At 27.9% G+C, this 22,915-nt stretch overlaps 2 protein-coding genes across 3 annotated transcripts; one reads left to right on the top strand and one right to left on the bottom strand.

The window, feature by feature from the left end:
• Nucleotides 1-402: 402 nt before the first annotated feature.
• On the bottom strand, nt 403-2,770 carry LOC113367196 (zinc finger protein 723-like). 2 transcript variants are annotated; one of them, XM_026608827.1, is made up of 4 exons: nt 2,297-2,770; nt 2,088-2,220; nt 1,549-1,887; nt 403-1,470 (listed from the first exon to the last, which is right to left on the bottom strand). In XM_026608827.1, exons 1-4 carry the CDS (start codon nt 2,609-2,611, stop codon nt 524-526), a joined length of 1,734 nt encoding a protein of 577 aa, XP_026464612.1. In that variant the 5' UTR covers nt 2,612-2,770; the 3' UTR covers nt 403-523. The 2 variants fall into 2 exon arrangements, with proteins under 2 accessions (XP_026464612.1, XP_026464620.1); XM_026608835.1 differs by having other exon boundaries at nt 2,536-2,770.
• Nucleotides 2,771-10,936: 8,166 nt separating this feature from the next.
• Nucleotides 10,937-22,374, top strand: LOC113367227 (apolipophorins-like; the record flags this gene model as incomplete). The annotated part of the gene is made up of 3 exons (XM_026608855.1): nt 10,937-11,041; nt 19,465-19,491; nt 22,177-22,374. Coding segments are annotated over exons 1-3 (316 nt in total), but the record flags the coding sequence as incomplete, so codon positions are not given.
• Between the last annotated feature and the right edge of the window lie 541 nt (nt 22,375-22,915).

The raw sequence follows: 22,915 nt of genomic DNA, 5'->3' as shown, positions 1-22,915 counted from the left end.
ATTGACTTACTTAATGTGATGTAAATAATGCTTTTATTACAATTTGGGTTTGATAAAGAACTTATATTTTTTATATTATTGTATGACAATACCTTACATGAAAGCAGGTCTTTAAAATGAATATTAAGTTTCTGAATGCAATAATTAATTGTAACGATTTTTTCCTATTACTGTGTTTAAAAGTTTTGCACTTCAAGCCATTTGCTTTTACACTAGTTTAATTAAAGTCCAAATAAACCTGCAATTAAGACACAATAGTTGCACAAAACATAAATTTAATAGACATGCATAGATTAGCAATGTTAGATTACTTAGTTTATATAATAACACTAGCAATAGGCATTATACATAATTGATATAAAAAATGTCTTTAGATGTTATTGTATTTGAATGTGTATTGATCATTACAAAATTGTTTGGTTTATCCTGTAAAATATAGATTATAAATTTAATGTTTGTTTTTGAAAGTTTTACAGATTTTTAATAACAATATTTATATCTATAATTAAAGGTTAATATTCAATTAAAGATTAATCATTGTAGGTACAGTTCGTAGATCTTCATTTAAGGAACACATAATTTTATTTCCAGCAACTAAAGTTATTGTGCTGACATGGTTATCATAATCTTTGTGATTTATTTCACCCATTTTGTCGGAACTTATATAATTTGTATATGGCTTATTATCAGAAGTCAAAATGCTTGCATGAAATTTTTCAGGACTTTGTGTTTCTGTGAAGTGATCTTTAAGAGTGTTAGATTTGTAACAATTTGAATCTACTTTGTCTTTTTGTGTGTATGATGGCATTAAAATTTTACGATAAATTTCAATATGTTGATATTCTTTTCTTTGTTCATCACTCAGCGAGTCAATACCATTTAAACTTTTAGAAGTATTTGTTTTATTAATATTGTTAAATGTAGGTTCAATGGATCCACTTGTTTCAGTACTTGATCCTGATGTTTTTCTCGCTGAAGGTGCTTGAAGTATTTTCCGGTAAATTTCTATATGGTGATCTTCACATGCCTTACTGTTGTCGTTTTTGGATGTATTAAGTGAATTAACATTATTAACTGAATGTTGCATATTTTTGAAAGATAATTTTATGGGTCCATTGATTACAGGTATTCTGAATTTCTTTTCTTGTAATGAAAAACCATTGCTGTAATCCATTGGGTCTTTATTTGAATTATGTGGTATTGTATTAGATTCTAGCAGAATATTATTTGAAGTATTTATATTTGGTACTAAATCTTCTTTATCACTATTTTTATTTTTATCTTTATTCATTTCAAAAACTATTTGTTTTTTTATGGGTTTGTCATAAGATAAACTTCTTTTAACACATTTATGCAATTTATTATTAATGTAAGCTGTATCCTTGCCGGGATGAGTATTTCTAATATGTCTTATTAAATTATCTTTCCTTTGACACTTTATATCACAATAATTACATAAATAATGTTTGCCTAAAATTCAGATGCGAGTAAAAAACAATAACTAATTATATAAATAAATAAATGAAATTTATCAATTTTGATACTTACCGGAGTGACTTAAATAATGACGTCTCAGACTGGGATAACTACTAAAAACACTTTTACATTTTGAACATTTATGAAATTTGCTTTTAGTGTGTGCTAATTTATGGGCAATAAGAGACCACCGAATTTTGAAGGATTTTCCACACAACTCGCATAAGTAATTTTTAAGTTCTAAATTATGTGTCATCATATGCTTACGTAAATTAGATTTATCATTAAATCTTTTTTCACATTTTTGACAAGAAAATAATGTTTCATTTTTATGCCTTGTATTGTGTGCCGTCAGTGATTCTTTTGTTTTAAAAGATGAAGTGCACAATTCACATTGATAAGCATTTATACCTAAAATATATATATTTTTCAACGTGACTTATAATAAAATATTTATAATATGTTGATCAAATTGGCCAAAGTTTACAAAATATTGGATAAATACTATTTGGACAAAATATCACAAATAAACATATGTCAATCAAATTCTTAAATTTAATTTTGCAAAATGTTTGCAAATCATCTTATAAATTTTTTTAAATTATACTTGCTTGTGTGTGCTTTTAAATGACGATTTAGCGAACCAATATGTGAGAACTGTTTTCCACAAATATCACATTTAGTACGTGATGCCTCTGTATGACTCTTCATATGGTAATTCAAATGAGGCAAAGTTTTGAATTCCTGAAAAAAAGTGAATTGTATTTTATAATGCAAATTGATTAACATATATAGCATTCATAATACAAAAAGTAATTACTTTTGAACATGTATCACATTTGAATTGCTTTGCACCTGTTTCGCATGCTTCATGGTATTTACAATGATATTTAAACTTGAATTTACTTTTACATATAGTACATTCATAAATAGTATTTGGTGTTGTTTCCAATATAGTTATATGTGAAGGCAAAGAAAATTTATTACACTTTTTATTACTCTTTGATTTATTAATTTTCAAATTTGATACTATTATTTTACTTGTATCGCTTGGCTTACATAATTTCGATGTATCTTTTTCTTCCAAATTAGAATTAATATTACGAACAGATAAATCATCATGTATGTTTTTCATCACATCATTCGCAGTTGTCTTGCTAAGAATAGTCCATTCAGTCTTCAATTTTAATTGGCCATTATATTTCTTATTATTTTTAGATGGACTCTTATCGAAAATTTTGTTTTTTGTGCAAGGTGACGAATTGTTTGCATTTTTTAGAAGTATGTTACTTTTCTGCTCACATAATTTGCAGCCTGCAAATTCTTGTATAAAGCAATTTCTACATTTTTTGTGGCCGCATTGTTCTTCAATTAACCTATTATTTGTATTATTCAGAGTGCAGCCACATAAAGGACACGATTCCATGTTACACAAAATATTTAAATGTATAAATACATATTTGAATTCAATTAGATTAATAGGACTTTGGCATCATGTATTTGAAAATGCAAATACAATGTCAATATATACAACTCTTCATTTGTTTTGAAATAATCACAGTCCACATTTTCCATCTGTCAAAGTTTCGTCGTATTTCGCGACTTAGAGGATATTCACACACATTAGGCACACATTGTACAAATGGCGTTTCGCTAAGGGTTACGACACACACAATTTGAACATAATTTGATTAATTATTTAATATATTATAAGTTTTTGACCGTCAAATCGCATTATTTTTTAACTTTCCGCAGGCTAAGTTATAGTAATCGCAAAAAATCTGAAATGAAAATTTTTATACATCTTTACGTTTCAAAGTTTTCTGAACATTTTGGCATACCTTAGAAAAAATAGATGTATGTGTGAGTGTGTCTGTGTGTGTGTGCGGATTCAAATGTTTGTCGACGATTTCGGGAACACGGTTCAACCGATTTCAATTATTCAAAGAACAATCGATTCGCCTGTTATAATAAGGAGACGTGTTGATTAATTTTTGGCACAGGCAGGTCTAGCCGTTTCGAAAATACGGGGCTAAAAGTGCCAAAAACGAACTCAGATTTTAAGAGAACGGAGCGTCCAATTTTAACAATTCAAAAAACATTTTACTTGTATTCACTAGATGAAGAACTGATTAAATTTTTGGGAAGGCAGGTCTATCGGTTTCGGAGATCTAGTAAAAAAAGTAAAAGAAACACCATTTTGAGGTCAATAATAATCATTAGACATACGCACATCAAATTTTCAAATATTTTGTGGAGATTTTAAGTGTATCAATTTTGTTTACATTTCAATGGGTTTCGTAAATCGTTTGCCCGTTAGACGGCGACGCGGCGCTTACGCGATTCGATATTGCGTCTCTATGCAGCTAAACCAGTGCGATTGCTTTGAAAAAAAGTTCAAAATTTCCAAAATATTTGAAACTAAAAAAAAAAACATTTTCCAAAGTTTCCAAAAAAGTCATTTTCGTTTCAAAAATTTAAAATTTCTCAAAAATCTTATTTTATCAAAGTTTAAAACAAATTTAATCTTTTTTTTTAAAAAAAAAAAAAAAAATGGTACGGCAATTCCCGTTGCTTAAGCTTCGGCAATTTGCCATACACCACTAGTTTAAGATTGCTTCGGGTTTCTATACAAATTTATTTATTCGAATTCGTCTTTGAAAATTAACATTAAAAACACACATACAAATACAATTTGAAGACTTCTTTTCCAAATGTCGCCACAAGTTTAATACGTTTACTAACTGTTCTAACAGTATTTATTGCACCTGGGGTTGCTCAAAATTAAAAATTACTTGAGAACTTCAATAGTTTGAGAACATCTAAATAAGTAGTAAGTGATTTAACAATTATTGTGATTGAAAAAAAAATGGCAAAAATATACAAGTTCCTCTCGAAAAAAATGGCAAAATATACGCTTTTTTGGCTGCTACAGTGGTGTAACTCCTTAAGGTAATGTTGAAGCAAGAAGCTCTTCTGACAATATAGGAAATCGCAGAAAGGCTTAATTCAGCTCAAGATATCATTTCTGACCATATGCGCAAGATAGAATTCATGTAGAAGTATTCAAGATGTGTTCCACATGACTTATAATTAGTAAAAGAACAAAATCAAAGATATCTAAATCGATGACATTCCACGTAAACATTTTTACGACGCATAGAATCTTAATTTTTGTTCATTCACAGGAAGCATTATGTTTATTAGCATGTCAATTATCTGTATAAATGTATTATTTTAAGATCGAATTATCAAGTCGGGCATTGTCGTCAATTGATAAAAGCAATTGTGACCCTTGTTTATGACTTGTGGATGGATCTCGGCTCTCCGGCATACATAATATAGCTACTTATCGAAAAAAAAAGTTAACGAGATTGCGTGAAGCGTACATTTGAAATTGCAAACAAGATATTCTATCACTTCAGCAGTGCTATTTTTAATTAAACAAGTTTAATTTTAGTTTATTCATGTATAAGCGCTTTTAGATGCAAAGTCCTCAAACGCTGCCTAAATACTCAAATAATCAGTAATTAACTTCCCGTAGGGTAAGCTATAGTAATGGGCCAAAAATCGAAAATGAAAATTTTTGCTATCTTTATGTTTTAGAGGTTTCTGAACATTTTGGCATACCTCAGAAAAAATTGGTCGTGTGTGTGTGTATGTTTGAAGACAATTTCGGGCGTATGGATGAACCGATTTCAAAAATTCAAAAACTAATCGTTTCCTATTTGATAGGGAGATGTGTAGATTAGTTTTTGACAAAGGCAGGTCCAGCCGTTACTGAGATACAGAGCAAAAAGTGCAGAAAATAGAAACCGAGTTTTTGAGAGAACGGAGTATTCGATTTGAATGATCTAAAAAACAAACCGCTTGTGTTGACTAAACAATTGTTTTTGGTTTTTATACAAGAAAAATTTTTTTGTATATCGAGAATAATTCAGATTTTAATTTTAATTCTGGATAAAGATCTAAAACTCACTTATATACTTTAAACAATTAATTTTAACTTTGTAATTCAATTTATATAATTCTTATAAATATTAAAAATGTTACAGTATTTATAATAATCTATTTGAAAACATTTAATATTTCTCGGTCATTTCGTTACGGTTCGGGAAGTTCCGGCAAATCGCCTTAAGGCACGATGCCATACACCACTAGTTCCTTTTTTAATTGGATCTCCAAAACCACTAAACTTGCCTTTCAAAAATGTAATCAGTTATTCATTTCGTCAATAGAAATCAAATGCTTCAATCAATCAAATCGCACTCTCCATTTTCTCAAAAACTGAATTATCATTTTTGGAACTTTTTGCCCCATATCTTCGAAACGGCTGGTCGTGCATTTCCCAAAATCTAATTTGCCTACACAAATCGATTGATCCGTGTTCCCAAAATCGTAGACAAAAATTTGTATCCGCATACACACATGTACAAAATTCTCAAAAATCTAATATTTTGAAAGTTCAAAAACAATTTTTAACATTTTAAAAAAATTTAATGCTCGGTACGGAAAGTTCCAACAATTTGCCTTAGGGCACGATGCCATGTACCACTAGTTTGATATTTTAAATCAATATTTAAATAATTTTTATTAATATTATCATTTTATATGATGACTTCATAGAAGCAAATAAAATGTAAACATTGAAGTTCATTCTGAAGATAAATTTGCTCTTAGTTGACGATATCATTGTTATGCAAATAATAAAATAAAGGAACTCCTCAAACGATATCATTAGAATTGATTCTTATATATATTGTAATCTACACTTCACTTAAATTCTCACCATTTCGAAGTTCGTTGTATTATCATGATCAAAGTATCATCAATTGTTGTTTGTACAGTCGCTTTGTGGATGATTTTGTTTCAATAAATAATTCATCTGTAAATTCGATCACTTACTGTTAGAAACAGAATATAAACATAAATATTAAATAAATATATAATTTATTCAAAGTTTGAACCGATGCTTTTAGAGTTTCATGGTTAAAAATTTGAAAAGAAGCCATGTTGCTCGTCTTTCAGTCGCTTTGTGAATTATTTTGCTTCAACAAATAATTCATATGCAAAATTCAATTACTTATTGTTGGAAACAGAATATAAACATAAATATTATATAAATATAGTAAATGACGTTGTCCTGTACCCACGTCTACTATTTAAGTTCCAATTTTTTAAATATTCTATTCTATACTTTTTAATATCCTATTTAATATTTTCCCATTTATGGTCTTAGCATAAGCTATACGTATTAAACATTGCAGTTTTTCATCAGTATAAGAAATTCAGAAAGAATAAATATAGTATCTGCGGTAAAAGAACAATATCATCTTTGAAACTTCCACCCAATATAATTCCTTCAATAGTTTAGTATATAATTTGTATAATCGCGTACCATATATTAATTGCTTTTTGGCAATTACAATTACTAAATATTTCATATCCAATGCCAAACAAATGAATTTTTGACCCATGAATTCTGAATCATTTTTTTAATAAGAAGAAATATTCATTTGTATTGAAATAATTTAGTAAAGTAAAGCAAAATACAACTTGCATAAGTTTAAAAAAATGATTTATATGCAATTTTGGACTTATTGTGTTATTTATTAAAGTGAATAGTATAATTTCATCTATCGAACATATACTGCTGACTGTTTTTTACATTATTTTAATTACTGGCACATCTCAGCTGCTTTTCGGTAATAATAATGTAGACATTACATTTTTCTTGTATATTATATTCTAATATTATCTAGGCTCATAATTTCAGCTAAATTCAAATTTCAATGAACTGACATTTTAAGCAGATGATGGCTTAAATGTTTTCAATGTCAAACAAGATAAGTGTGTTTTTGTAATTTTTGCTATATATTTTTATAATTTCTACAATATTACTATAGTTACATTGTTCATTAAATCTTAAAAATTTTCTTTGATAAACTCTAAAAAAAATTATCAAAATCCGAATAACCGTTTAAGAGGAGTATCAATTTATACATCCGTACAGAAGAATTTTATGTATAAGATATGATTTATTCAAAGTTTGAACTGAAGCTTTCAGAATTTCGTACTTTAAGTCTAACAGAAGCTTTGTTGTTTGTTTGTCAGTCGCTTTGTGAGTTTCAATTTTTTGCTTCAATAAATAATTCATATGTAAATTTGTTTACTTATTTTTACCAACAGAGTATAAACTATTGTATAAAATATATATTTTGTTCAAAGTTCGATCTTAAGCTTTTATAGTTTCATGCTTAATAATTCCAAAAGAAGCTTTGTTTGTCTGTAAATCATTTAGTGGATCATATGATTTATGATTTTAGAGTTTAACCGATGCTTTTAGAGTTTCATGGTTAATAGTTTGAAAAGAGCTTTGTCGTTAGTGTCTGTGTGCCAAATCTACTTCCATTCTACATTAATTTTAGAATTAGAGTTTTTTAATTTCTATTATTAACACTACCATCAACACTTAAGAAACAGTTAATTTATTTATTAATTTCACACATCACTTAGTTGATAATTTTAACCACATTTTGAATTTTGAGAAGCGGATTAGCTAATTTGGTGTAATAAACTTGCATGCAATCGCCTTTGAATTAGTATTAAAATGTTTGTTTTAATTAAAAAAAAACACTTCGAAATTCAATATAGAATACTAAATCTACCGAAACTTTCCATTATACAATGAACGTATAAACAAACACTGTCATTTCAAAAAATAATAATAAATAATATATAGAGAGCACGCGTAAACTTGAAATAAATTGCTGTTATCATTAAATATTAACACTATCGCAGCGTGCGTACGTTATCATCGGATTTTTTAACATGTTTAGACTATTAAATGTAACATATCTATAATTAAGTATATTATGTAAGATTCTGTAACCACGATTATATCAATTGCTTAACATCTACCGGATTCCCCGATTGAAATATTGTATTAATTTCAAATATTTGCATCTTTCAAGAAAACCTATTCTTTAAACTTAAGAAACAATATTGAACTTGCTTTAAAATCAGTTGCTTTTCACTTCGAATTATATACGTTTTCAATATAGGAAGCATATTATAATTTTTTCAACAGCGATCAGAACTTAGCATTTTTCTCGAGAGGGCAACCCAGCGGTCAATCTTGCTTCTTTTTATGTGTAGACTAGATACGTATATCTAGTACCATCGGCTGATATATGTTGCAGCAATGCCCATGAAAGGCGATTCTTGCTTAAAATAATATTTGAAATCTATAACCTTAAATGTAACTTTGTTATCATACTGCTTGATATCGAAATCACTGAGGTCCAGATCGAATCGGTAACGTTCTTAACCATTATACCTCGACATACTCATGTTATTAAAAATGAAATATTCACAGTATTTATTCTGCAAGATCTTTCATAAGAATACGTAAAGATCAGTAAAAGTATCAATATTTAAAAAAAATAGTATTACACATAATAAATCGGAATTTTTCGTACGGTAATTTCACATTTTTAAATGCTTTATTTTTTTGACAATTTTGAGATATTTCAAAAATTTTGATTTTTTTAGAATATTATGAATTTTTTTCAAAGCGATCGCGCTTTGTATATCTGTTTTAGCAACGAAATATCGAAGCGCGTAAGCGCCGCGTCGTAGCCAAACCGTTAAACATTATGAAAATTGATACAGCACCCAAAATGTAAACAAAATTTGTACTTATTATTAAAATCTCTATAAAATATCTGATAATTTGTTGTTTATATGTCTAAAGACCATTTTTATGGTAAATTATAGTAATCGCAAAAGAATCCAAAATAATTTTTTTTTATATCTTTACGTTTTAAACGTTACTGAACAATTTGGCATACCTTAGAAAAAAAATGATGTATGTGTGTGTGTATGTATGTATCGATACTATTTTTCGTCGACGATTTCGAGATCACGAATCAACCGATTTGAATCATTCAAAAAACATTCGATTCTTATTGATGGGAAGACGTGCTGAATAATTTTTTTTCGAGGCAGGTCCAGCCGTTTTGAAAATACGGGGCAAAAAGATCCTAAAATGGTAATTTACTTTTACTTGTATACTTGTACATTTTACTTGTATTGGTGAGTTATTTTAGCTATGTTTAGTTATCTTTAGCAAAAACATAATGGCGTTGACTTCTTATTAGGAATCAACCTAACCAGTATTTATTTTCAAACCGATATATTGAAGTTAACTTAAAAATTACTTTCAGCTTCACTTCCAGTAGGGTTAGTTATAATAATCAAAATAACAAAAAAACAAACATATTTTTTTCATCTTAACATGTTAAAAGTTTCTGAATATTTTGACATACCTTAGAAAAAATTGATAGATATTAATACAAATTTTTGTTGATGGGAAGACGTGCAGGTTAGTTTCGATGATACGGGCAAAAAGTGCAAAAAATGGCAAATCAGTTTTCGAGAAAACAGATCGTCCGATTTGAATGATTGAAAAAATATTTTTCTTGGCGGAATGAGGAAATAATTAAATTTTTAGAAAGGCTAGTCCAGAGGTTTTCGATAACCAGAAAAAAATAAAATATAAGAAAGCCATTTGGCGGACAAAAATCGCTCATTAGACGTATGTACATGAAATTATTAGATATTTTATAGATTTTATTAATAAGTAAATTTTTTTCTATTTTGTGAGTTTAGTACCAAAATTTATGATATTTAAATTTCACTTATATTGTTTAAACAAATAAAGTCGGCCAAGTCAAAATTTTTCAAAAATTTCAAAATTAAAAATAAAAAAAATAACAAAAACACAAATAAAGGACGTACTGGCCCCCTTAGAAGTGCAAGCAGCTTTTTCAACAAATTACGTACCGAAATAAAAATATCTATCTATAATCTCTTATACCAGGCATACCTGCCTGACTGAAATATGGAAATGAATATATTGCGGAATAAATAAAAAAATTACTCTTTCATACTTTAAAAAAATCTATTTCAAAATTTTCAAATAAATCTAATTACAGTACGGGAAGTTCCAGAAATTTGCCTCAGGACAATATGCCATGCACCACTAATTTATTTAGGTAATGACGACAACTAATCATTACTTGAAATGTATAAATATTTATATTAACATTTTTTTGTGAATAGTTGTTAACACCGAAAATTTAATAAATGAGTTTACCTTCGATTTAAAAATAATAATATTACAATTAGATTTGGACGATGGTGTTTGGTACAGTGGCATCATCGTCGTATTGACAATTGATCAGGCCCACGCATACAAAGAAGTTCAAAAATGCAGAAGACATGTACGACTACTATCATCGGAAACAACAGTTTTGTATGATCAGTGATAAAACAAGAAAAGGCATGTGAGATTCTGAGGGTTAGTGCTTCTGTAAATATTCCGAGCAACATTTAATCTGTATCAGCGAACTCTATATAAGGCGCTGATGGACGTTTGAGTAATCAGTTCTCCCTGATTTGCCGCCGCGAATGAACAGAACGATGGCTAATACGCGGCCACCACAATTGTTCCTTTTTTGTTTCCTGCTCATCCAGGCGGGATTCCAAAGCACACAAGCAGGTAAGCCAAATTTTGATTTTGTTTATTAGAATATCATCGTAAATAACAATTATTACACATGCAGTGTCAAAACGCGGATTAATTTTTCATGGCGTTCCAAAAAATTTTCCTGGTGTCGTTAAGCTGGATTTTCCTTAAATTGTTCGATTTTGCACTGCATGCTTTTAAAAGCATTTGTTTTGAAAAAATACATGGAAATTGAAATGCTTTTTTAAATTTTAAAATAATTAGATTAAGGGTGTTATATATAAGCATCTTCCATATAAATTGATTGAGTGTTTGAGTATAAAATGTGTAGTGCTTATTCCTAAAAAGTGTTAAAATATTATGCCTTATAAAGTGCAATCTAATAAACCTGTAATTGTTGCAATAAAGTGTTACTGCAAAAGTAGTGATATTCCAAATTTCGGATAAAAATGTTAATCTATTTCTTACAACAACATATTTATTGGTGCCTTCTAATATTGGTGATTACATACTGAAATTTTTTTTACAATTCGTTGACCGTGAACTTGCCCTTTCAATATCAATGCTTTTCGGGAAATTAACTAAGGACAGTGCAGCAAAGATAAGAACGCGAATATAGAAGTATTAGATTTTTTTTTTGTTCAAGAACTAAAAGAAAATTATATATTAGCAAAATAACTTTGCAATACTAAATAATTTTACAATAAAATAAAGCGTGATAATTTTTAATTTTCTTGGTGTTTACGTTTGATATTTTGGCTTATTAAGAAATTGACCGACTCCAAAATTCCAAATTGATCATAATGTATACATGCATACATATTTATATGTATGTAAGTTTGTGATTGAAATCTCTGAAACAAATAGCATAGAGGTAATTGAATAAACTAACAATGACTGACACACCGCAGTATCATAACAAATTGTCACACGGCAATCAAGCAATTTTATCCAACCGCCGCTCAACCCGGCGGCACCGGCCGTTGGCAGAGGACGCGAAATTTCATTCAAAATTTTATAAAAAGTACTTTTAGTTAATTAGAATTAAAATTACACCAAATCACGCCATCTGAATCTTACGAAATTTAAATAGCTTACGAGAATTAAAGCGTCAAAATCAAAATAGATCTTTAAATGACGATTCAATATGTTACTTGTGAAATATGTTTAATAACATTAATATTTAGTTTTTGTATTATTTATTTTAAATACACGATAAAAGATTTATAGTACTTTATTTATGTACCACATCCTAACCATATTATTATACCTGGACGTCCAATCTCTGGATTGGCATTCGATTTAGACATTCTAACAATAAGTACTACCAAAAAGTTTCTTATGCTCCATAATAAAATAGGCGTAGATATTAAAAAAAAATCTAACCAGAATGAAAACCAAAAAGTAAAAGTAACAAAAGTAATATGATTTTACATACCGATTGAATGAAAAAGCGCGATATGAATTTAGACAAACTTCATTTTACTAATACGTTTCCTGTTTTTGCATAAAAAAATGAAGACGATAACCTTTGGAGATTTTTACTTTTCCAGATCATTTTGTCATACCTTAGAAAAAATAACGCATGAATGTGTGTATGTATGGAAGTGTTTTGGACAAAACAGCTGAACCAATTTAATTAGTTAAAAAATTATTCAATTTTAATGCGTAAAACCCATATTTGCTCTTTGATGAAGGCGGTCCAATCTTTTCGGAGCTTAAAATGGCAATTTGAAGACCAAACTTTTTATAGAGCTTTCAATGCTTAGCATATATTCACTAAATTTTGGGTTCTGCGCCAATAAATGTTAATTTTAATTTTTTAGTAGACTTAGTTTGAGACTTGAAATATCGATATTGGGTTCCAATTGAATTTGTATGAAATTTTGCTCTCATATAAAATTAAAAATAACAAAAAAGCTGTTAATTATGTAAAGCCATATTATTTTATGCGATATATACAAAATGTTCAACTCTATGATATTATTACTAAAATAAATGATTAAATTAATTGCAATATGTTGCCAAAAACTTAAAAGTCAGAAATTCAAAAGTTTGAAAAAAAAACTTAGATTTTTTTCAAAGCATTTGAACTTATATTTGTTTTAAATATGAGAAATTTTAGCAATTCGCCTTAAAGCACAATTTGATAATTGTCTCTATTGTACCAGTCAAACCAAAATAGCCTTACCTAGTATTTTAATTATTATTTGACCAATCATATCATATGATTATAGCTTTATATAAATAATAATTGTTAATATGATTATAGCTTTATATAATAATTATAACTTAATTAACTGGCGAAATTATATTTTGACTCTATTGGACTAGCCTATTTTTGTTCAATTTAAAAGTATGAGAATTGGCCAACACATATCTTAGAAATAAAATTCATTTTTTTAATGAACATAACAAATATTTTGACAAACAACTCATAAAAAACATATTTCAGTTCAGGATTCTGTTTACATAGATACAAAAATATTTTATTAATCACGAGTTGAATGATTTAGATCTTTCAGAACGGTTTTTTGTAATATTTACTAAAATTTTGTTCAAGTAGGTTTTATGTAGTCAAATTCAAATATAAATCTATATCTATAATATAAAATCATAAACTGGGGTTCGTTGGTTTTTAAAAAGCGGTTTTCGGAGGAAAATTATGGAATTGGAAAAAACGGTTTTTAGCAGAAAATATCGATTTTCAATGTATGAATAATACCATAAAAAATGAAAATAACAAATGCAGCCAAAAGTACCAGATTGGAAAAAACACTTTTGCAAATCGATAGTTGTTCTTCGTTTCGCTATTATAAAATACTCACACCCTTAGATGTAAAAATTAGATATAAACAAGTAATAATTAATTGTTCCATAAACCTGGTTAATTATTATTTTTTGTTCTACTACATTGCATAAAAAATACGATCAATAAGATAACTTCAGTCTAAACCTGCGTTAAAATTTCTTATTAGAATTATTCGACTAAATTTTTTTTATAAAAAATCGAAACCGGTTAAAACCGGTTTTTGAAAAAAAACTATGAAAATCGTATAAGATAAAATTACACGCAATACAAATTGTCTACAAGTTGAGGGTCAAAATGAACCCCGTGAAATATTAGAGGCTCGTGAGAAGCGATTTACTGATAAAGTATAATTCAGAAAAATAGGCGTGTTATATTTTATTAAATTATATTTTATGTGTCTATAGTGTTGTTAGTTTCTATAGATCTTGAAAAATATAATATCTAGGAATCAAGTTCAAGAATATGTGTGTGTGCATATGTAAATACAATGTGTTATTTGTATATATGTTTATATAGTTTTTGCAAAGATGGCAAAGTTGAACAGGATGCTCTAAGAAATTCCAAGTAATGTCTATCAATATTTAATGATCAGTTTAACCGATAACAACCATTTAAATTATTTTCATTCATGATTTACCAGATACGAATGTTTATTTTGCTTATGTTTGTGCCTTGTCATTTATAATAACTTTCCCTCTATAAATGTATTAAATTCTAGATAACAGTTACTATGCGATGTTATTAACTATGTTTGCATCAACAATTTATAAACACAAGACATTGCACAATCTATTAGACTATATTATTAATTCTACAAAAAGAATTCAATCACTATCACTAATATAATAAATGATACTAATAAAATATTTGTATGAATATTAATAATTGAAAGCAATATATATTTTTTTGATTATTTTTTTATAAGCCTCGCTTACTTAGAGCTTTAGCCATACTTACAAATTTTTACATTTTATATTATCTTTATATATCATATATTATCTTTTTAACATATCATATACTACTTTATATATCCTATACTTTTCAATTTTCTTTATAACTGACTTCTTCATTTTTTTTTCTTCTGATCTTTCTTCTTCTTCTTTTTCTTTTAACCTCGCTTCTTCTTCTTAACGACAAATTTTCACATTTTATACTATCTTTAGTATATTATATATCTATCTTTTTATCATATCATATACTACTGCATATTGCCTATTTTCTTCTGATTTTTCCTCTTCTTCTTTTTCTCATGATCTTTCTTTTTCTTCTTTTTCTTCTTACCTTGCTTCTTCTTCTTAACTTCTACTTCTACTCCACCTCAAACCAACAATTCAAATTCTCCTCAAACTCTCTATAACAAATCAAATGTCAATTCTATGTCAATGCCAGGACTCGAACCGAGTAACTCTGGTGTGTGAGTCAGGCACGCTACTGACTGAGCCATTCTCACCAAAGATATATTTTCAAATGTTATTTTTGATCGAATCGACAAAAATTAAGTTAGGGACAATAAATATAATGATTAGTTATTATATTAATATAATATATTAATAGTTTTTTTTGACAATTTTAACTATATTATCTAATAAAATTACCATAGCCAATGTAAAAAAAATCTAATATTATCGTGGCAAGTAACGTATTAAAAATACTAACATTTTAAACCAAAAATGGTATATTTTTAGGTCATGAAACCACGTGAATTCAGATTGAAATATTTTTTTCTCAAAATTTTGATTTAAAATTAATAAATTATTTACATATATTTTTCTGATTACCGGGAATAACTACAAAATAGAATATGATTTTGCAGGAGTTCTTTCCCTGTTCCTTATACCAATTTTTTGAATGCGCAATAATAACTAAAATAATAAAACTATTAAAACAAATATTAATACAAATTGAATTAATGTTATTCGACCAAGATAATATATACTTACAAATCTGTAAGTTCTTTTGATAAAAATTGGCAAGAGCCTGAAATAATTTATCATTATTGATTACGGCTTGCTTATGAATAAATAAACAAATAAATAAATAAACAAAAATAAATGAAGTATAATGAGCCTGAAGGAGCCCAATACCATTACCATTTGTAAAAAGTAGATTTCATTTAACAAAATACTTGCCTTTTTGGTTTTGCCATAAAAATGTATGTTATAGATATAATTTTTTAATTTCCCGTAGGGTAAGTTATAGTAATCGCAAAAAAATCGAAAATGAAATTTTTTATATATCTTTACATTTCAGAGGTTTCTGAACGTTTTGGTATACTTTAGAAAAAATGAACGTATGTGTGTGTGCGGATAGAAATTTTGTCGACGATTTCGCGAACACGGATCAACCGATTTGAATAATTCAAAAAACATTCGAGTCTTACTGATAAGAAACGCTGATTAGTTTTTGGCAAAGGCAGATCTATCCGTTTCGGAGATACGGTGCAAAAAGTGCCAAAAATGGTATTTCAGTTTTTGAGATGAAGGAGCGTTCGATTTAAATAATTCAAAAAACATTTTACTTGTATTGACAAAATGAACTACTGGTAAAATTTTTGTAAAGGCAGGTCCAGTGTTTACGGAGATCCAATAAAAAAAGTAGAAAATAATGCCATATGGCGGTACATTGTATTATCAGACATTTTATAAATATTATAATGATAAGTACAATTTTTTTGTACATTTATATGGGTTCCGTACCAATGTTTACACGTTAAACGACTACGCGGCGCTTACGCGCTTTGATATTTCGACTTCAAATCGGCGCGATTCATAAAAAAAAATGTTTAAAATTTTCAAAAAAAAAAACTAAATATAAAAAAATTAAATTTTTCAAAAAAGTCATTTTTTTCAAAAATTTCTCAAAAATCTAATTATTTCAAAGTTTTGCAAAGTTTTTTTTTCAATAATTTAGTTTTCAGTACGGGAAATCCCAGCAATTTGCCTTAAGGCACGATGCCATGCACCACAAGTTCAATAATTATTTAAATCAGCTCTTCTCTTACATTTTCATTTCAAATAATATGAACTTTGGCCAGTTCATGAAAACACGCCTTAATGATCGATGCAATAACATTTTATCATAGGAACATTTTCTATTATCCATATTCTTGTTTACACAAGCAAAATGTTATTATTCTCATGGCAATATACCATTTATTTAATTGCTTACTGATTATGTTATGACTCGATTTAATAACAACTTGTTTATATTTAACAAATGAACAATTGAACCCGATATATAAATAATATCAATAAATTAAATTAAAGTCATCTCTATACTAAAATATAATAAAATGATATTTTATTGGAAGACTGATGCCTTCTGCATTGTTGAAAACATTTTTCCATATTTATTACAAGAGATTATTCAAATGAGAAATCAATGTTTATAATAACGGAATAATAAAATATTTTAATGGCGGAATTTGTGGATGTATATTTTTTATCGAAAGTTTATCGAAAAAGGAAAACCAAATCTCTTGTTTCATAACAAATTTATAATTAAAACTATAAATTAAAGAAAAATCCGATTGTTTTTCCCTTTCGTTCTATCCATATGACTACAATGTTCCATTTATTTATAAACTAATAGACAAAGATTTGAAATTGTAACTGGTAGATTTCAGAAACAAAAATTGTAAACTGTTTTTCTAAATTATTGTGGAAAACCTGATTTTGCATTACTATGATGCATTGTAATGAATTGTAGTCCAAAAGTTAATGGTATTTTGTGCTTATAAAATGTTGATTTAAAATATTTATATTCTAGTCTATCGAATATATATTGAAATTTTGTCACTGAAGAACAATACAATTATTTGAAATGAGTTGAGAGATATTTCCTACCAAATTTATAATTGCAAAGATTTAATTCAAACTTATATTTTGCGAAATTCCGAAACAATCTGGGATAAAAAAGGCAAATCTGGGCTAAACCGGAACGTATGGTTATCTTATCATATAGTATATTAATTTTTATTTAAAAAATATAGAATATAAAAATGAAATGCTGTAGGTGGCTAAATGCTCCATGTAAGCGAGGCAAATAAAATTTTAAAAAATATTAAAAAATCAATTTTTGCTCGAATATTCTGTAATAACAAAATTTTGGCAAATTTAGTGTGATTTAAAGCAGTTTTTGACTGAATTTTTTTATTGTTCAATTTTATGAATAGTAAAAAAATGTATTTCAATTTCAATTAGTAGAACAAAAAAACAATAGTTGATCTCGATTAAATAACTTTGAAAATGACCATTCATGCATTATTTTCACATACGAGAATATAAATATTTTCATGAAAGTGAAAGAAAAAAAAGTTTGAATAAATAAAAATAATATATTTTTAAATCAAAAACTTTTTACTTTTAATTAAAACATAAAAAATTAGATACATACATAGAAACATACTTGTTACTGTCAATTTTAGTCCTAAAAACAATTAAACAAAACCCCGAGTTCATTCTATTCAGAATAATTTTAATTAATTAATTTCAAATATTTAATTATTTTTTGGTTTAATGAAATATGATTGCTAAAAGCTGAGGACGTCTATCGATTTTTATTTAGCAGTGTCCTTTGTTTACTCACAAAATTTTCCTAAATAGAAAATTCTCTCTCACTTGCAACCGAACTAGGCTTAATCGTTTTTAAAGGGTGATATGATAATTCTGAAAATTTATTTGTGGCTTGTAGGGCTAAAAACTCCTTTTTCAAAGTTTGAAGAGAGCAATTCGCTCCTTCAACAAACATTGATATAATAATCTAAATTAATATATACATTAGATAAAAGATAACACAGAATCTTTCTGGGAAGTATAACAGACCTATATAATTCCAAATTTTATCGAACCGATATGAGTCCATGTTTGAAAACGCTAGCTTCTATCTAGTATATTTGTCATCTGCATAAAAAACCGGGTTTCAAATTTTATAATTTTTGTCAAAAAGCCGATTTTTAAAAACCCTACAAGCAACTCAACCAACAACATATTTCTGTAAGTTTGATTTATGAAAGCTAGAATAAATAATTATTTTCTCAACTGTAGTCAAGTAGATAGTTTATGAACTTCAAAATGTTAGAATGTTAGAATTTACATAATATTGTTGTTTCATAACTTTATTATTAAAAAGATAACTTATCATTTCAATAACAAGAAACTGATCGGGCATGGATTTTACCGAATTCTCTCGAATTGAAAACCAAATAGTCTAAAATTATCCAAAGTGCGTCACCCAGACAAGGGCGCGACCTTTCGTCGCCCGCGACCGGAGCTTTCTTGTTAATATCAACAGATTATAGAAACTTGCTCATAAAAAATGCTGGCACGTTTACTAAACCCCTCTAAGCAATTTTTGCAGTATCGGAGGTCAAAATGCTGAAAATATAACAATTTTAATCAACAACTACACATATACTTTGCACAGCTTTTATCAAATTGCAGATGTCAAACGGGTCACCGGCTATACGATATGACTTGGTTAATTGGAAAAAAATATTGTTGCTTAAGATAAAGAAATTTCAAAGAGTTTTTATGGAAATATGAGAGAATAATGCATGTCTATATACATATTGTGTTATGAAGATAAGCTTTCTTTTGTCCATTTAATTCGTTTATAACTAATTTATGTTTGATTTTTGTTTCAGCTAAATGCAGCACAGGATGCACTAGTTGTAAGTATTAAATTAAAATAATATATTTTAATATTATAGTAGTTAGAGCACATATCATTCTCAAAGAATATATTTTAAATTAATTTTTATCAGTTTTTATCAAATAATTTGATATAATAATTAAGTCTTATGAAATGATGATGCCTTATTATTTTCAATAAAATTGCCCTTGGCTGCACAATGCTGCTTATATTTTGACTTTGAGACAAAAGTTAATTAAATGAAAATACTGGAATAAACAAGTTTAAATTTATGTTTTAGACAGCGCCGTTTACAAATTTCTTCTAACGATAAGTATCAGTATTTTCAATACAACTATGTTATATAATTAACATATAACGTTCCATCAACATTTTAATTTGATTCTTTATAAAACATTTATAATTCGATTTGTTTGAAAAAGCCGTAAATATTACATTATTAAAAAAAATATGATGATGATGATTCAAAGCACACAAATACATTCAACACAAATACATATTTTTTATGTTGTTTTTTAACAGTTAATAGTATTTTTGGTATAATAAGAAATTTTGAAATTTTATTTTGATAGTACAAATATAAACTAGTTGGTATTGGTATTTTGCCTTGTGGCAAGTTACATGAACTTTCCGATATGTGTAAATAATCGACTTAATCAATAAAATATAAATTATTTTATGAGTGAATAAAAGTATTTCGAGTGAATTTATTACACATCTTCGAAAACGAACGAACACGTTAACTCGGAGTATTTTCTTAAAGCAAATTTTCTAAAATCAATAATTTTTATAATTGAACCAGTTTTCATTGGACTTTAATGGTTTAGGATATTCATTAAGACGAAGTATTTTATCATTATACCAAGTAAATCGTATAATTTTAATTTTCACAAACGTCAAAAAAACTACTCATTTTCTCAAACTTTGATAAATTTTTAAAATTAAACTACTTGTCGTAAGGCCGTTATATTTCAGTATGTTCTATAAGACCATGATATATATAGCCAGAAAAAGTTCCATAAAAATCGCCTTATTTTTTTTTTCAACAGTTCAAGAAAACGGCTCGGTAGATTTTCACCTAAAACTAATCAGTATTTTTTCCAAATAATATATTTCGTACAGTTTTTGATTTTTTAAAATCGATTCGGCAGTAATAGTTTAAATGTGGACGAAAAGTTTAACACTTTTTTCCAAATTACAAAGAAAACGGCTTGAGCGATCGTCGCACAAAACTGAGAAATGCTAGTCCTCATCGAGATACATCGAATGGCTTTTAAATTGTTGTAATCGGTCCAGTCGTTTTTGAGAAATCACACACACACATACTTTTTTCAAATTGGGTCTCATTCAATTCAGAATGGTTTGAAACGTCAAAAAAACATAAAATTAGCGAATAGGATTTTTGATGAAAACATAAACTTCTCCTTCGGAAAGTTAATAAAAAAATCTTTACAAATTTTGTTTGCATTTCTATGGGTTCAGTACCAAGATTATAGAATGTTTGATCACGCTTACGTGCTTCGATATTTCATTTCTAAAATAGCTATGCAACAATTGTATGCTTTGAAAAAAATACAACATTTGCAAAAAATTTTAAAATATAAGTAAAATCGAATTTTTCAAAAAAAAAAACATTCTCAAAAATCAAATGTTTATAAAGTTTTCAAAAAATTGTAAAGTTTTTAAAAATTTTAAAATATGGTATGGAAAGTTCAACAATTTGCCTTAAGACACGATACCATGCAACCACTAGTTTAAAATTTCATTATGTGAATAATGAATATGATATAATAACTGAGTATTATGTTAATAAACCAATTCATGTTAACTTAAATAGTCAATGTCGAGATTATTATGCATTACATTTTTCCATAAACAATACTTGTAGAATTTAAAAACGAAAGAAATAAAATAAACGTATCACATTAATTTGTACAATTTTAAACGTACAATTTTAAAACGTTTCTTAATTTCATGTCTCATTGAATAATAAAATGTTAAAAAATGAGTCTGGAGCAATTTATGTGTGTGTTCTAAACAAAAAAAATTTAAACTAGGTTGAATTTCCCAGAAAATTCATGCAACTTGTCAAACAATTAGTTTTATCAGAGATCAGAACCAAACGCATCCTATGAGCTAAGAAGGCTTCATAGATGACTTACAATCGTTGCGACGACTAAGCTCGCGTTTCGTGGTACAGCGTTTTTTTATAAGTATATATACCGATTATTTTAATTAATTGGTGGATGGCTAAAGAGTCTGGCGCTTCTGGGGGCAGAAGTAGGAGATATCGACCAATGCGACTCTCATGATTGATGGGGACCTAAATGCGGGTCTTCATAGAGACGATTGGCCGATATCCACCGCTTCTCAAAAATGCAACTGAGGGGCTTGCATTGAATGTGAGCCCCTCTGAGACTGTCTTCAGTTCTCCAAATGACCACAGAAGCAATTTTGACTCTTTTGGACTTAATAATACGTTAAAATTTAATTATGAATCTACTTTTAATTCCTATTAAAATGATTGATTATTGACTATTGCCATCAAATTAGTGTTATTTTTGGTAATTTGAAGGGCCTTTTTAAAAAATAATAGCTTACTAGCAACCAAAATATAATATAAATTTATTGGGCACATTTAACACTGTATATGTAACCATAATTTATAATTATTTTCAAATGTTCAAAATAATTATTCTTTCAGCGAGTTCACTGTTCTCATATCAAGTAGGACATACATACGAATATGCCTTAGACAGTACACTATCAGTATTATTATCCGGAGGCGATACCCAGGAAAACATCCCTCAAAATCCATGGTACCGTTCTGCTGAGCCAGTTGCCGAATTGCGACCAACTTCTGCGATTGCAGAATGTCGTCATTCAGTCGCCGGACAACAAGGTAAATTATAATTTTTAATCAAATTTTGTTTATTGAGCTTTGGAAATTGAATAACGCAATGTGGGCTTTTCCGTGGATTATGTCTCTAGAGCTTTATGACGGAGATTTTTACTTAAAAATATAGATAGCAATATGTTTTCAAGTAAAAATAGTCCTTCCTTGGCATTGTTGCATTAAATTAAACTATTTAAAAATTCTTGTAATAAAATACATAAAATGGGAGTGGGTCTATCGTTGAGTTGGTTGAGTTTCAGAAACAAACACGTAGTTTAGAAAATTACTAAAACGGCTTATAGAATTCGTTCAAAAAAATAATAATAAATGTGTATTTTTTATCGCAAAAAAATCGAAAATGAAATTTTTATAGATCTTTACGTTTCAAAACCTTTCTGAACATTTTGGCACACCTTAGAAAAATGGATGTATGTGTGTGTGTGTGGTATGTGTGTGCGTGTTGTATGTATGTAGTTCGGATACAAATTTTTTCGACGATTTCGGGAACAGGGATCAACCGATTTGAATAACTTAAAAAACATTCGAT

This window comes from Ctenocephalides felis, unplaced genomic scaffold (assembly GCF_003426905.1).
Source record: "Ctenocephalides felis isolate EL2017-DRISC unplaced genomic scaffold, ASM342690v1 CF-g0.4_SCAFFOLD_00671, whole genome shotgun sequence".
NCBI classification, from domain to species: Eukaryota; Metazoa; Arthropoda; class Insecta; order Siphonaptera; family Pulicidae; genus Ctenocephalides; species Ctenocephalides felis.
This window is presented reverse-complemented; position numbering and strand designations above follow the sequence as displayed.